General features: G+C 39.2%; 2 protein-coding genes across 2 annotated transcripts; both read right to left on the bottom strand.

Moving 5' to 3' along the window:
• Positions 1–193: 193 nt before the first annotated feature.
• dusp29 (dual specificity phosphatase 29) lies at positions 194–6462 on the bottom strand. Its single transcript, XM_049464912.1, is given in 6 exon segments — positions 194–526; positions 3069–3346; positions 4650–4833; positions 4835–4874; positions 5018–5203; positions 6372–6462. Coding segments are annotated over 4 exon segments (654 nt in total). The 5' UTR covers positions 5182–5203; positions 6372–6462; the 3' UTR covers positions 194–526; positions 3069–3080.
• A 1463-nt stretch (positions 6463–7925) lies between these two features.
• On the bottom strand, positions 7926–14992 carry LOC125781339 (dual specificity phosphatase 29-like). Its single transcript, XM_049465165.1, has 3 exons — positions 14352–14992; positions 13520–13743; positions 7926–8712 (listed from the first exon to the last, which is right to left on the bottom strand). The coding sequence occupies exons 1-3, from the start codon at positions 14492–14494 to the stop codon at positions 8450–8452; spliced, it is 630 nt and encodes a 209-aa protein (XP_049321122.1). The 5' UTR covers positions 14495–14992; the 3' UTR covers positions 7926–8449.
• Between the last annotated feature and the right edge of the window lie 254 nt (positions 14993–15246).

Here is a 15246-nt window from a genome sequence, read left to right as displayed (position 1 = left end):
GTTAAATGTGTATTGTTATAGGATAGCAATGTAAGTATACATAGAAACATCAACATATTATAATATGTTGTTGTGCAATACTTTATTGATTCTTAGAATTTATTTTTAATGAATAGTGTAAATTTAAAGATTGTTGTCAGACAGTGGTTTATTTAGAGTTGTCTTTAAATTCTGTCAAATAGATAGCAGTGTTCAGCTTTGCCATCAAGCTGCCGGCGCTCAGAGGGAGCAAATTTGGCCCTGCCTTGCTCCAGGTGGTTAGATGGCGCTCTCTCCCCACATTACTCCCAGGGTGATGTCCACAGCACAGGGCATCTGTGAGCTGATGTATCGGAACCGAGTCGCTGCGCTTTCCTCCGAGTGCGCTGTGATGCTATTTGGCAATTCTACATCAGCAGCAGTTTGCAAAGAAGCTGTGTCTGACTTCACATGTATCGGAGGAGGCATGTGCTAGTCTTCACCCTCCTGGTGTGTTGGGGCCTTACGAGTGATAGGGGGAGTCCTAATGAGTGGGTTGGGTAATTGGCTGTGCAAAATTGGGGAGAAAATGGGGAAAAATGAGAAATAAAATTATATATATAGAAAAATTTACTATTTATTTACTATAAAATTACTATTTCGTAATCCCTCTGTGATGAGGAGCTGAAATCATATTTTATTAGCTTTTATTTTATTTTTCTTTCCATCTTAAATGCTTCAACCTCTAATATCTGTTGCACCATTTAAGGTGGAATGGGAAAGTTAGCTAGTTAGCTAGCTATTGATATGCTGACTAGCGATTATTTTTTTAATGTTTGTTATGAAGAAGGCAATAAAACACTGAAAATACACATTGAACTTTGGTAATTTAGTGGTTATTACAATTTTTAACAAAGTTTAAAGTGCCATGTAGCCCCAACAATTCCCTGTAAATCAAAAAATATGGTAACCATTATATTACCATTGTTTCATCTGTAATTTATTTATTTGGCTGTTTTCTTTCCCGTTCCACCTTAAATGGTGCAACAGACAGTAGAGGATACATTATTTAAGGTGGAACATAAAAATAAAAGCTGGCCCTCAGGACTGGAATTGCCCACCCGTGAGTTAATTGATTCAAATCATCTTAGACATTGTGACTCAACTCTCTAAATAAATGTCAAAATATGCTAAAAAAAGTTTTCATTTTTGAGTTAGTTTGCATTATTTAGTCTTAAAGAATATGTAGAAATTGTGAACTTTGAAAAAAGAATTATTTGCAGCATAAAAATAAATGTATAAAAAAAGTAAAATTAGCTTTGAGCCAGAATCCGTTTTTACAATCTATGATTGGTTATACTACAACCCCTGGCAAAAAGTATGGAATCACCAGTCTTGGATGAGCACTCCTTCAGACATTTCATTCTGTAAAACAAACTCTGATCAAAAACATGATACAATAATAAGGTCATTCCAAAGTGCAACTTGTTGGCTTTCAGGAACACTCAAAGAAATGAAGAAAAAACATTGTGGAAGTCAGTGAATGTTACTTTTATTGACCAACCACAGGGAAAAAAATATGGAATCACTCAATTCTGAGGAAAAAAGTATGGAATCACTCAAATTGAAGGTAGAAAATAAGGACACACCCAGTCAATTTCCTTTCCCTAAATGGACACCTGCCTCAGATTAGATCTGCTCGTTAGTCTGCAGTTAAAAACACCTGCAGTCATGACACCTTGGAGGGCTGCTGGACGAATTAGAGTGGCAAGAACCATGGCTCCAACAAGAGAAATGTCTCTTGAAACAAAAGAGAGGATTGTGAAACTTCTTGAAGAAGGTAACTCTTCACGCATGGTTGCTAAAGATGTGGGCTGTTCACAGTCAGCTGTATCCAAGATATGGACCAAATACAAACAGCATGGAATGGTTGTTAAAGCCAAGCGTACTGGTAGACCGAGAAAGACATCAAAGCGTCAAGACAAGCAACTTAAGGCCATTTGTCTTGAAAACCGAAAAAGTACAACTAAACAGATGAAGCATAAATGGGAAGAAGCTGGAGCCAATGTATGTGACCGAACCGTAAGAAATCGCCTAAAGGAAATGGGATTTCAATACAGGAAAGCTAAAAGAAAACCATCATTGACACCTAAACATAAAAGAACAAGACTGCAGTGGGCTAAGGAGAGGCAATCATGGACTGTGGATGACTGGATGAAAGTCATCTTCAGTGATGAGTCAAGAATCTGCATTGGACAAGGTGATGATGCTGGAACTTTTGTTTGGTGCCGTTCCAGTGAGATTTATGAAGAGGCCTGCCTGAAGAAAACAACCAAATTTCCACAGTCCTTGATGATATGGGGCTGCATGTCAGGCAAAGGCACTGGGGAGATGACTGTGGTTAATTCTTCTATCAATGCACAAGTTTACATTGACATTTTGGACAGTTTTCTCATCCCTTCATTTGAACAGATGTTTGGAGATAATGAAATAATTTTCCAAGATGACAATGCATCGTGCCATAGGGCAAAAACAGTGAAGGCATTCCTTGGAGAAAGACACATTCAGTCGATGTCATGGCCTGCAAATAGTCCAGATCTCAACCCAATTGAAAACCTGCGGTGGAAATTGAAAAAAATGGTCCACAAGAAGGCTCCGACCTGCAAAGCTGATCTGGCAACTGCTATCAAAGAGAGTTGGCACCAAATTGATGCAGAATACTGTTTGTCACTGATCAAGTCCATGCCTCAGAGACTGAAAGCCGTTATAAAAGCCAAAGGTGGTGCAACTAAATACTAGTGATGTATTTTGAATCATCTTTTGTTTATCTGTTTTTCATGATTCCATACTTTTTTCCTCAGAATTGAGTGATTCCATATTTTTTTCCCTGTGGTTGGTCAATAAAAGTAACATTCACTGACTTCCACAATGTTTTTTCTTAATTTCTTTGAGTGTTCCTGAAAGCCAACAAGTTGCACTTTGGAATGACCTTATTATTGTATCATGTTTTTGATCAGAGTTTGTTTTACAGAATGAAATGTCTGAAGGAGTGCTCATCCAAGACTGGTGATTCCATACTTTTTGCCAGGGGTTGTATAAGGAAACTTTACCAGACTGTGCTGTCAGTCAGTATGTCTGTGTGTAACTCCAGTCTCTGTGCTGTGGTTATCTGTGCTATGGCTTTCCGTTTGCTCATTCCTCTGCTCCTGCAGGAAGATGTCCAGCTCTCTTAGCTGCTTCAGGAAGCCCCAGTTGGGGATGATCCGTCTGCGCTGCTTCACCTGATTGATGGCTTCTACCAGAGTCATTTTCTCCTGGATCATCAGGTAGGCCAGGACCAGCGTGGCCGAGCGACTGCGGCCCATTACACAATGCACCAGCAGCTTATCTGAAATACACAGAGGACAGATATTAACTGTATTTACCATTAACATATTACAATAAAATGGAATTATATTGCATTAACAGATAATAAATATATTAAATGCATGACAAAGAGGTGCAAGTATGGTGAGTGCATTAAGTGTGTGATTAGTCGGGTGAGCATGTGGCCAGCAGTGTGAAATTGGGGTTAAGTGTGTGGTCATTGGGGTGTTTTTGGATTTAGGTGGGTGGTCAGTAGGGTGTAGGGTGGTCGGTATGGAGTGCTAGGTGGTCGGTATGGAGTGTAGAGTAGTCAGCATGATATGCTAGGTGAAAGGTAAATTGTGCTGGGTGATTGGTATCATGCTTGGGTGATTGGTATCATGCTTGGTTGGTATGGTGTGATGGGTGGTTGGTATAGTGTGCTGGGTTGTTGGTATGTTGGCCAAGTGGTCAGTATGTTTTTTAGGGTGGTCGTTATATTTTGCTGGGTGGTCAGTATGGTGTTCTGGGTTGTTGGTATGTTGTGCTGGGTGGTCAGTATGGTGTGCTGGGTGATCTGTATGGTGTAAGGCTCTTACTGTTTGGATTGCTGATGAATTGCTGCTACAGTATGTCGTGTAGGGTGGTTGTTATAGTGTGCTGGGTGAACAGTCGGGTTTGCTGAGTGGTCGGTATGGTGTTTACCGTGGTCAGTGTGGTGTGCTGGCTGGTCGGTATGGTGTGTAGGGTGGTTGGTATGGTGTGCTGGGTTGTTGGTATGTTGTGCTGGGTGATCAGTATGGTGTGCTGGGTGGTTGGTATGGTGTGCTGGGTGGTTGGTATGGTGTGCTGGGTGGTTGGTATGGTGTGCTGGGTGGTTGGTATGGTGTGCTGGGTGGTCGGTATGGTGTGCTGGGTGGTCGGTATGGTGTGCTGGGTGGTCGGTATGGTGTGCTGGGTGGTCGGTATGGTGTGCTGGGTGGTTGGTATGGTGTGTTAGGTGGCTGGTATGGTGTGCTGGGTGGTCGGTATGGTGTGTTAGGTGGCTGGTATGAGGTGCTGGGTGGTCGGTATTTTGTGCTGGGTTGTTGGTATATTGTGCTGGGTGGTCGGTATGGTGTGCTGGGTGATCAGTATGGTCTGCTGGGTGGTCGGTATGGTGTACTGGCTGGTTGGTATGGTGTGTAAGGTGGCTGGTATGGTGTGCTGGGTGGTCGGTATGGTGTGCTGGCTGGTCGGTATGGTGTGCTGGGTGGTCGGTATGGTGTGCTGGGTGGTCGGCATGGTGTGTAGGGGTGGTCGGTATGGTGTGCTGGGTGGTCAGTATGGTGTCATAAGGCTCTTACTGTTTGGATTGCTGAGGACCTGCTGCATGTACTCTGCTGCAGAGAAGAAATACTGGCTGAGGTTGAAAGAGGGAATATCCTCCGCTTCAATTCCAAAATATTCCATGTTCACATCCGTGTAGTAGCTCGCTCCCGTACACACACTGTTCCTCTCACCCTCCGCTGCATTCAATATGTGTGTCACCACCCATTTTCTGCAGACCATGGCGCTTCCGGGCTGTCTCCCTGCACACACACACACACGTTCATATACCTTCACACAGGTGTTACTAATAAAGTGGCCAGAGACTAGAAGCACAAAGTAAAGCAAGGGTTTCTAATAAAGTGGCCAGAGAGTGGAGACTGAAGACTGATCAGCTGATACTCACTCGTCTCCTATAAAGACATTAGGCCAGACCTCATTGACGTGTGTGTATGCGACACTGCCATGAGTTAGCAGTTTCTCCAGCTCGTAATTGCTGGGCGTCTCGTATTCCTCTTTCTCCTCTGGAACCTCAGTTTTTACCCCAAATTTCAGTTTTGGGGTTGCCATCCAGCCAGCTTCAGAAAGGCACCTAATCACCATTCACAGCATTTGGATAAAATGTTCTGAAAATCTTCAATGAAAGTGAAAAATCATGCAAACAAAATTTTCCTCAAAACCCCACTCACCCCTCTGAATGAGACAATTTCAGACCCCATTCTTTTACTTTCTGTTTAACAGGCTGTAAAGGATAATTTCCACATTTCATTCTTACTGTAAGTGAGTTATGATATGGGTTATCATGCTGTTTTAAAGAAGCATGAAGTGTGTAAATCAAGTAGCCACTCCTATCCTAGTCCTATATGCTAAGATTTCTTATCCTGTTTGAATTAGTCCTACAATGCAAAAATCCATTGGCAAAAACTAGACAAAATATATGTAAATTAAGAGGTACGGCTCTGGAGAAAATTAAGAGTTTGTGAAACAGTTTCTCTGATTTTGCTATTTATAGGTATGTGTGCAAAAATTAAAGCAGTTCAGTTTGGTTTGATGGCTTGGGATCATCCATCTTCCTCTTGATTATATTTCAGAGGTTTTCAATTTGGTAAAATCAAAAAAACTTTTTAAGTGTTCTCTTATGTTTTTTCCAGAGCTTAAATTAAGCAAACAAATCTGCCAATGGGGTGAGCAATGTTTTCTTAGTAAGATTTCTTAAAATAAGCATCAAAATAAGTAAAGTAAGACTTAAATCAGGCTAAAATCCCTTATTTTCTGGCTTACCTTTGTAAACAAGAATCAGAATAACTTGACTGGTGACATTTTTAAGTTCAATTACTTAAAATAAGGTGAAATTTCTAAGTAACACTAAATTAGATTATTACTCCTGAAATAAGTAAACCAATCTTACACTCACAATGCTTAGTAATTACAATTCTTATCAGAGAAAAAAAATAAGATTTATTTGCTTGAATTGAGAAAATTTCACTTTTTTTTGCAGTGTAACATTTCCTGATGTCTTGTCATAAACATACAGTACCCTGTACTTCCCAAATAAAACTAATCCAATACAAATAGGGCTTTAGACTGGAACCAACTGCTATAATGTTAACAAGCTAAGTAGCTAAAAAGTGACATAAGCTAACCAATAACAGTTAGCATGTTGCTAACTGGGTGTCCACACAGATCTGCCACATAATGTTAATACCTCCTCTTGTACTGTTCTACTGTAGGTCAGTGGTTTTGAAGGTGCTAGAACTCACCTCCGGTTCCTCAGGGAACTTTAGGTTCTGTCTTCTTGCTGCAGGTATGAGTCTCCTGGGTTCGACTGCTTTAGTCTGGGGACTCGGTGCAGAAAGCACAGGCCACTGGGAACTACATGCAAACCTATTTATAGAAGTCTGGCCCACTTTACATAAACACACACACACACACTCACAAACTCAGGTTTGTGGAAACACCTCTGGCTTCTGTTATACAAAGTACACTATTGTCTAAATATTTGTTGACACCCCTTCTAATAAATGCTACTTTAGCTACTTTAAAGGTATTCTTCCGCTAAAATCCACTTTTTCTTGTTCTTTGTGAAATACTATAGGTCTCTCTGAGTTGTATATGTATGCTACACATGAAACTCTTCTTCCTCATTGTCTGCAGTAGCTAGTAAAATAAAATATTCATAAAACGAGTCGATCAGGAAAAGCCCCAGTGTCTACATCAACCCGTAAATTAGTATTCATGGCCTACACAGTCAGGCACTTCTCGTCAAATAGTAGCTAACAGCGCTAGGAACAGCATTGCAAGATTGTTCCTGTGTTATTCGTGTAAATAACACATCAGCTTTATATGTTTTGCATAGTAATTCAGAGCTTAGGAACAAATGGTTAGAATTTGTCTATAGAACACCACCAGTGAAGTACAATTGAGATGTAGGCAGGTGTGTATGTTTAAAACAGTGTTTACACTAGTTAAAAGTAAAAATCCACCCCAGGATTTTGTTCCAACTGCCTAGGTGGCTCTGCTGCGGTTTAGCCAACCACTGAATGGACTTGTACTTTCTGGACCTGAACTACCCACATCTGTCTGTTTACATAGGTTTACATAGGATCTCCGGTGGATTCAGTGTTTTAGTAGTGTAAAAATCTCTTTATTTTAAAACAGTTCTGCCTGTTGTCTGTCTTGCTGCCTCTTGGTGTCACTGTGCTGTTAGCCAATCAGAGGCGATATGTTTGCATGTATGAATATTCATAAGTAAGTGTCGAAATTCTATCGTTTCTCCTTTCCACTCCTCCACTGGACTTAAGCAGTGTTATACTGGATCACTGAAGCACTTTTTTTCATAGAAACCAGCTCACATGGCATTCATTCAACTAGACATTTTAAGATAAATGAAAAATGATTGAATGAGACCTTTAATTTACATACCATTGCTGATTGACACAGCTCGTCTTGTCCATGTAGAGAAACAATGCCAATGGCAAATAATTGTATTAAGCAGGATAAGCAATCATGAACCTGTTGGCATCATGCCTAATGCCAGGTATGTGCTAGGAGGCATTTAGCTGTGAAGCAGTAGAAGTGTATTCTCTAGAATTATAAAACTGTCTCCAAAACTTTTAAATGGGATGAGTTGGGGGGGTGGTCATCCAACAGCCTGACCTCACTAATGCTCATGATGCAGAAAGCAATCAGATCCTCACATCAGTGCTACAGATCCTAGTAGAAAGTTTTTTTTCTTGACAGTAGAGACAATAAGTTCAACAAAATCAGGTTTATTAAAAAACACTTTTTAATAAACCTTTTTGATTTCAGAAGAAATAAGCAATATGTAGGCGTCACTATACATTTGTCTACATAGGGAAAGTATCTAACATGCTCCCATGACTTCAGACATGTCAGTCAACCTCCAAACTAGCACTCCCAACACCATGTTTAACAGTTGCTGCAGTGTTGTAGTAGTTTTACTCTTCCAAACAGAACTTTGATCATTAAAAAAAAACAATAAAAATCCCATCTGTATCATTTGTGACCATGAAGAGTGTAAGCAAAGTTCCAACCACACTTGTTTCTTTAGTTATAATTTGTAGTTCATAGACTTCTGCAAAATGTACTTATGTATAATTGGGTCTTACAAGCACTTTAATAATGAATGTACACTTATTCACCAAAAAAAACAAACAAACACCCAGACCACAATTGTGGTGAGAACTTCAATCCTGCCTTAGTTGTGCAGGATCTACAGGCCCATCTGTTGGTAAATGTGTCGCAGGATGCCATACGGAACTTCTATTAACTATCAACTTCTTACTGTGGTATTATTTTTGTTAATGAGTGTATTTGTTCATGGATCTGTACAGTCTGTAGAGGGAAATATTGAAGAGGCTGAGAGCGGAGAGGATAAAGCTGATTGTCTCTGCAGTGATAGTTGAATGTCCAGCTCTCTGAGCTGCTGCAGGAATCCAGCATTGGGCAGAATGTTCCGGTGACATCTCACTGCCTTGATCGCTTCAGAGACAGTGAGACCCTCGTAGATCATCAGATATGCCAGGACTAGAGTTGCAGAGCGGCTAATTCCCAGAGCACAGTGCACCAACACTTTACCTGCTGAACAACTCACACAAACACACACATATACATATGCAGGTTTATACTGGTTTTATACACGGTCTCTTACATACTGTATATACAGTTCTGGAAAAAAATAAGAGACCACATAAAAATGATGAGTTTCTTTGATTTTAACAAATTAAATATAATCTTATCAAACCAAGCTGAACTGCTTGAATTTTTCTGCCAGGAGTAGCATAAGTTATTAAAAAGCAGTGTGTAAGACTGGTGGAGGAAAAAATGCCAAGATGCATGAAAACTGAAAAAAAGAACAGGGTTATTCCACCAAATATTGATTTCTGAACACTTAAAACTTTATGAATATGAATTTGGGAGAAATTATTTATGTGGTTTTTAAGTGGGTACACTAATCACTACAGACCTCCAAACTTCATGTGGCCTTCAGATCAGCTCAAGAACAGTAAGCAGTGTTGGGCATGTTACTTTGAAAAAGTAATTAGTTATAGTTACTCGTTACTTCTCCAAAAAAGTAACGTTACTAACGGAGTTACTCCACTATAAAAGTAATTAGTTACCAGTAAAAGTAGCGTTACTTTTTATTATTCTCCCGTCAAAAAAAGGAAATCAATTATGCATTTACTATTATTATTAGAAAAATAACAAACAAAAATAAACCCAAAATGTTGACAAAAATATAATCTAACAAATTAAAAAAAAATAAAACGAAATTCTCCACAGAACCAAAGAAAATTACTAAAACTTGTAATACTGAAAAAAACTGAAAAAACGGAAAAACGCGTCTGGGGATGAAATTAAACAAACCAAGCCACACTCAAAGGAAATATGTATATATATAAAAAACAAAATAATGGACAAAAACAACAATCTAATGACCGTTAAAATGGTATTAATATAACAGCTTCACCAAAAGAGAATAGAGCTTAGATCGTGCCCAAAAAATCCGACCCGACCCAGCCGGAGCCCGTGCACATTCTGCCCAAGCCCGACTCAACCCGAACCATGAACTGTCATTATGAGCCCGACCCGATCCGCCCCATAAACTGTCTGTTTTCGGGCTGATTGAATGAGCGAATTATGATCAGAATTATGTTAATTAACACTGTAACATAAAAGCATAGAACTATTATTTAATTTAAATGATTTTTAAGAACAGCTACACACAATGCTGCAAGTCAAACGCGGAGGCGTTCACGTGCGCCCAGAGCTACGTGATTACATTTTTCATTTTTATTATAGTTTAATTTGATTTTGTTTTTATTTTTTCTGTTCAGTAAGTTTTTAGGGTGGGCTTGCTAGTTTTTATTAGTTTTTACACATCTCATCAGAGAGATCAATCTAAGAAACGTGAGAGAGAGAGAGAGAGAGAGATTTGCGTGTTCTGGTATGAGCTACTCACAGGTAAATGTTCTCACACACTGTATCTCCTGTTTCTCTTTCATGCCTGGCGCTCATATTGTAATCCCATTCATAGTTCTGCAGTTTCTCAGTGTTTTTTTTGTCGTATTTTGCGGCTAGCGCGAGCGCTTTACACAAGAACTAACGGACCACGAGGTGCCGTGCGCTCGGCACAACACCTCCCGCTGTACAACAGCGCTTATAAAAAAATTAAACACGAAAATGAGGGTATTCTATCAGTAATTTCAGTTAGTTTTAGTTAGTTTTATAAACACAAAATACCGTTCGAGATAGTTATGTTTTTTCCTTTTAATTACCGTTTTTATTAGATTCAGTTAACACAAATGTTTTTTCACTTTCAGTTTTCGCTATTTCGTTCACTTTAGTGAACAATAATAATTGGTTACTTAGCAACATTGTGATTATCACACCAGAGCTTTATATAAAATAAAAATAGGAGCCCGATTTCGGGTCGGTCCTCAGGTCAGGTGGGATTCGGGCAGAGAATAAGCTCTAAAAGAGAAAGCAGCAGCACCACAAAAACCGGAGCAGCTAAAAAGCTTAACGTCCTTAATTCGGAACTTGGATTAATTAGAGCATGCAAATCGTCACAATTGTGCCTCACTTCACCACGCCAAACCACAGGCACAGCGGCCAGAAGCTCAAGTTCGCCGGAAAGAGGAGGGGTTAACAAGGGCAAAGCGAAGTTAAAAAAAAAAAAAAGTTCATAGAGCAGCTAAAGTAACGCCGTTACTCCCAACACTGACAGTAAGTATAGAGCTTCATGGAATGGGTTCACATGGCCAGGCAGCTTCATCCAAGCCACATATTACCAAACACAATGCAAAGTGTGCAGTGATGTAAAGCACACCACCAATGGATAGACTCTAGATCAGTGACTTGTCACAATTCTTCATCTCACAATCTGATGGACGAGTCTGGGTTAGTGCTAGTGCTAGCTTGTTTTAAGCTTGCTGTTAGCGGATAATGCTAATACTGCTCCAGCCTAGCTCCAGCCTAGCTGGGGTTAGCAGTAGGATACAGTCCGATAGTACTCATCGCTGAACAGTGAAAGAGTTAGCACTTAGCGCAGTTAATGCTAATACTGCTCTAGTCTCAGTGCTGGAGAAACTTTACTGAAACTCCTGTATAACGCTGTGCTTTAGAAGAGTGGCTTTACTGCTCTTTACAACCTGACTGGTAAAATTCATACATAAGACGCAGCATCAGCGTCTGACCTCACAAAAGAGAATTCTGGACAAATGGCCCAAAAATCCTATAAATACACTCCTAAACCTTGTGGAAAGCCCTTCCAGAAGAGCTGAAAAGCCAAAAATATATTGAACCCCGTGGACAGTGTTGGGAAGGTTACTTTTAAAATGTAATCCCTTACAGATTACTGATTACACCACTCAAAATGTAATTTGTAACGTAATCAGTTACATTACTTCAAGTGAGTAACGTAATCCGATTACTTTGGATTACTTTTTCGTTTTTTTAAGCCTGAATGAATGTAGCAAACACATATTGCATATTATTATTTTAGTTTTCTTTCCAGTTAACAAATAGATAAACAAATAAAACAGCCTTTTCAATCACTCTATAAAAATACGTATGAAACCATTTCATCAAACAATTTTGTAAAACACTTTTATAAATTGATGATAAAACCATTAAAAACCAAGCTATCTATTTGCAGGTTTGCCACCAGTGTTAATTTTGACAACAAATTTTGATTTAGTTTTAGTCATAGTTTTGTGATGAAAATAGCATTTAGTTTTAGTCATAATTTAGTCATCTGAAATGTTTTTGGTTTTAGTCGACTTAATGTCATAAGAATATAGTCTACAAAAATTACAGTAAATTTATTCGACTAAAATGTAAAGGGTGTAAATGTAAATGCTTTTTCATCAGTTCCCTTGAATTATTAACTATACACTTATACGAAATTAAACGTTTAATAACCACTTAAGTAATATTGTTAATGTTTAAATGTGAAATATATTTATATATGATTTAATGTATATTATTATTATTATTATTATTGTAGGTGTGTGACTATACATATTTTACATTTAAATTTTTGTTTTAGAAATCAGGTCATAAAACATCTGAATAGTTAAATTATAGTTTGAACAGAGCTGTGGAAGCAAAAACAACTTTTAAATTATCTAGTTTAATCTCCAGCAGTAACTCAGCACATCTACTGTAGCTACAGTCTATAAATGAGATCAAAAACACACCTTCACACACTGTCCTGTAAAGATGCTCTCAGGATGTACTGAGAGACTTCATGAGTTAAAGTGAGAAACTTATTAGAAAGTGCTGTAAGGAACTTTTGGGTTCATAGATTGACTTATTTTATTGTTTTATTTTGGATATATTATTGAGTTCCTTTCTGACCTGTTCCTGCTTTAACACTAGCTATATCTTTCCCACTGTGAGACTAAACAGATGATCTGATCTTAATGAGTTAGGGTTCTGTATCAGTTCTGTGTTTTAGTGCACTGCCGAGTTAAACACACTATCAGCTCATGAAATAACATCAGCATTAAAACGCGGATCTCTGCATGGAGATCTGTGTGACTCTGCTCTGCAGAAGCTGAAAGATTAGTGGTGTTTTTACCGGAGATGGAGTCGCTCCACACGGTTTACACGTTATCTTGTTTTTCGCGACGTCAAAGGAGAAATATATCGCCTCTCCCCTCTCTCTCTCTCTCTCTCTCTCTCCCTGCTGAACACTGTCGAGTTAACTTCCAGTCGAGCTCCGTAACGACAGGTTAATTCCCGGGTTTGTAACTGAGCGCGCGGCGCTAGTGAAGGAGAGGCGGGTACTGATTGGATGAGTACCCCGCTTGTCCCGCCTCTTCACCTTCGCTAAAGTAGCAGTGATTGGATCTCTTCCTAACTGGTCACTACCTTTCACAGAACTAACTCAGTTATGATTGGATTTCGTCCCTGCCAAACATTTTCGTCTCGTTTTTATTCGTCTACGAAAATGTCAGTTAATTTCGTCTCGTTGTGTGTGCGGAGCCGCTGTCTGCCCCTCCTACCGTCTCGCTGCCTGCACGCACACAGACACCGCTGCACACACAAATAGGGATGGATTGGAAGACCAAAAATAGGAAAGTACCGCAATGTAATCCATTTATTTTAGCAGAGTAACTGTAATCTGATTACCATTTATTCAAGCAGTAACTGTAACGGATTACAGTTACTCATAAATTGTAATCTGATTACGTAACGCCGTTACATGTAATCCGTTACTTCCCAACACTGCCCGTGGATTCAGAATGGGTGGTCGCTCAACTATCCGCTTAATACTTTTGGCAATATAGTGTATGTAGCATATATATATATAGTCTTTTGTCCTATATGCGTTACTGTAAAGGTAGTAGTTATGTGAATGTGTATGTGGAGTTCTTACAGTGTTGGGTCCGAGCGGTGTGTATAAAGCGAGCTGTGGGGTAGAAGAACGGGGTGATGTTGAAGTCTCGGCTGTCAGGGGCTTCCACTCCGTAATACTGGATTAATGTTGGGGTATGTGAGTAGAAGGCGGGGCCTGTGTCAATCTGAGACGGTCCATCTGCAGCGTTTACAATGTGAGTCACTCCCAGAACCATCAGCAGATCCACATCTTTTGCTGTGTGCCTAAAACACACACACAATACCATATGAGTGTATGTTTATTTTTTTTCTTTATTCTTGGTTTTACCTGCTTTGAGATTAAATGTTCTGCAATTGAGTTCAACAATCCTCTGGGCTGGAGAGCTACTAGTCTGTAGCACTCAATCCTATTGGACTTCATTTTCCAAAACAGGATTTTTTTTTTGTGGCCCGCCATGTAATGGCTTGGAATATATCTGGCCCACGGCCAAACGTAATTGCCGACCCCTGTTTTAGAGGAATAAGGCTAATTCACAATATAAACAAGTCTACTAGAGATTAGTGATCAGAGGAGAGCGTGTATAATACAGACATAGCAATACTTAATACTTAATACTTAGCAATAGCTCCATGCTAATCAGTGTACATTAGCTACCACATATTGCTATATTAGCTACATTTGCCATATTTCTTGACTATAAAACTAAAAAATCTAATTTTAGACACCTAAAATGACTGGCTGATGAACTGCATTAAGAACTGTTTAAGAATAAACAAAAATGTATATATAATGAATTATTTTTTTTATTATAATATTAATCATATTATAAAATAGTGATTTCTCAGTGTGGTGGAGTTGGTTATATACATACACGTCAGAGATGATGATGTTGGGCCAGACTTCATTAAATGGGCCCGAGGGACGTCTGTTTTTTAACAGAAGGTCCAGCAGCTCACAGGTGGGCGGAGTCTTGTAGCCAAGCATCAGATGTCCATTTGCAGTCACTTCCTCCATCCTACAGCTACTTCAAATATACTCACATGAATCCTGGACTGTTACTCAAAATGACACTAAATTACATTTGCATAAACTAGAGGTCAAAAGTTTTAGAACACCTCCTTTTTACCCCTTTATTTTTGCCATTTAAGCTCTTCAGGTCCAGTCAATAACCAACCATTTTGCAAAATCTTGTACAAAACAAGCCTGCGACTGGTAAGTAGCAATGAAAATAAACTGAGCTTTGGAAATTGATATTTAAAAAGTCAATTTACAAAGCCTCACTCACTGCTCAGTGGGCTTGCCGGTGTTGTGCCAAATTCAGCACCCCCACCATGCAGAGCATCCTCTCTTGGGAACATGTCTTCTTTATTAAAGCGTAGATAATCTGCTTTAATTTAAATCCAAACACTACAGAAACATGAAAACACACAGATAGAAGATGGACAGTACTATGTGTACAGATGATAGGAGTGCTAGTAATAAACAGTGTAATCCTACTGTTTCTACTACTGTTGATGTGGGGGGCAGCCATGTTGGACTCTGAAATCGGGTTGGTGAGGTACTCTCAAATGTCTGACTAGGAAATATACCTTGTGGGGGTTCCAGTAAATATTACCTACCAGAAATTCTGACATTCAGTGGAACACAGGAGAGGGAGACACACCACAACAATAAGAGTCCTTGGATTATAAACTTAACTCTATATTTTGAGGAAACCTGGTTACTTTTCTTACAATATATTGAGAAATTGCTGGTTTTTTTTTTTT

Source organism: Astyanax mexicanus, chromosome 15, assembly GCF_023375975.1.
Source record: "Astyanax mexicanus isolate ESR-SI-001 chromosome 15, AstMex3_surface, whole genome shotgun sequence".
Lineage (NCBI taxonomy): Eukaryota > Metazoa > Chordata > Actinopteri > Characiformes > Acestrorhamphidae > Astyanax > Astyanax mexicanus.
The sequence above is the reverse complement of the archived record's forward strand: the minus strand, read 5'-3'. Positions and strand labels throughout refer to the sequence as shown.

Bases quoted from the DNA above. Each gene is read 5' to 3' on its own strand.
- LOC125781339 (XM_049465165.1), bottom strand. From the start codon at position 14,494: ATGGAGGAAGTGACTGCAAATGGACATCTGATGCTTGGCTACAAGACT. The intron at 13,744-14,351 runs GTATGTATATAA...TGTGTGTTTTAG, and splicing joins AACATCATCATCTCTGACGT to GCACACAGCAAAAGATGTGG. The intron at 8,713-13,519 runs GTAAGAACTCCA...TGAGTTGTTCAG, and splicing joins CACCGCTCGGACCCAACACT to CAGGTAAAGTGTTGGTGCAC.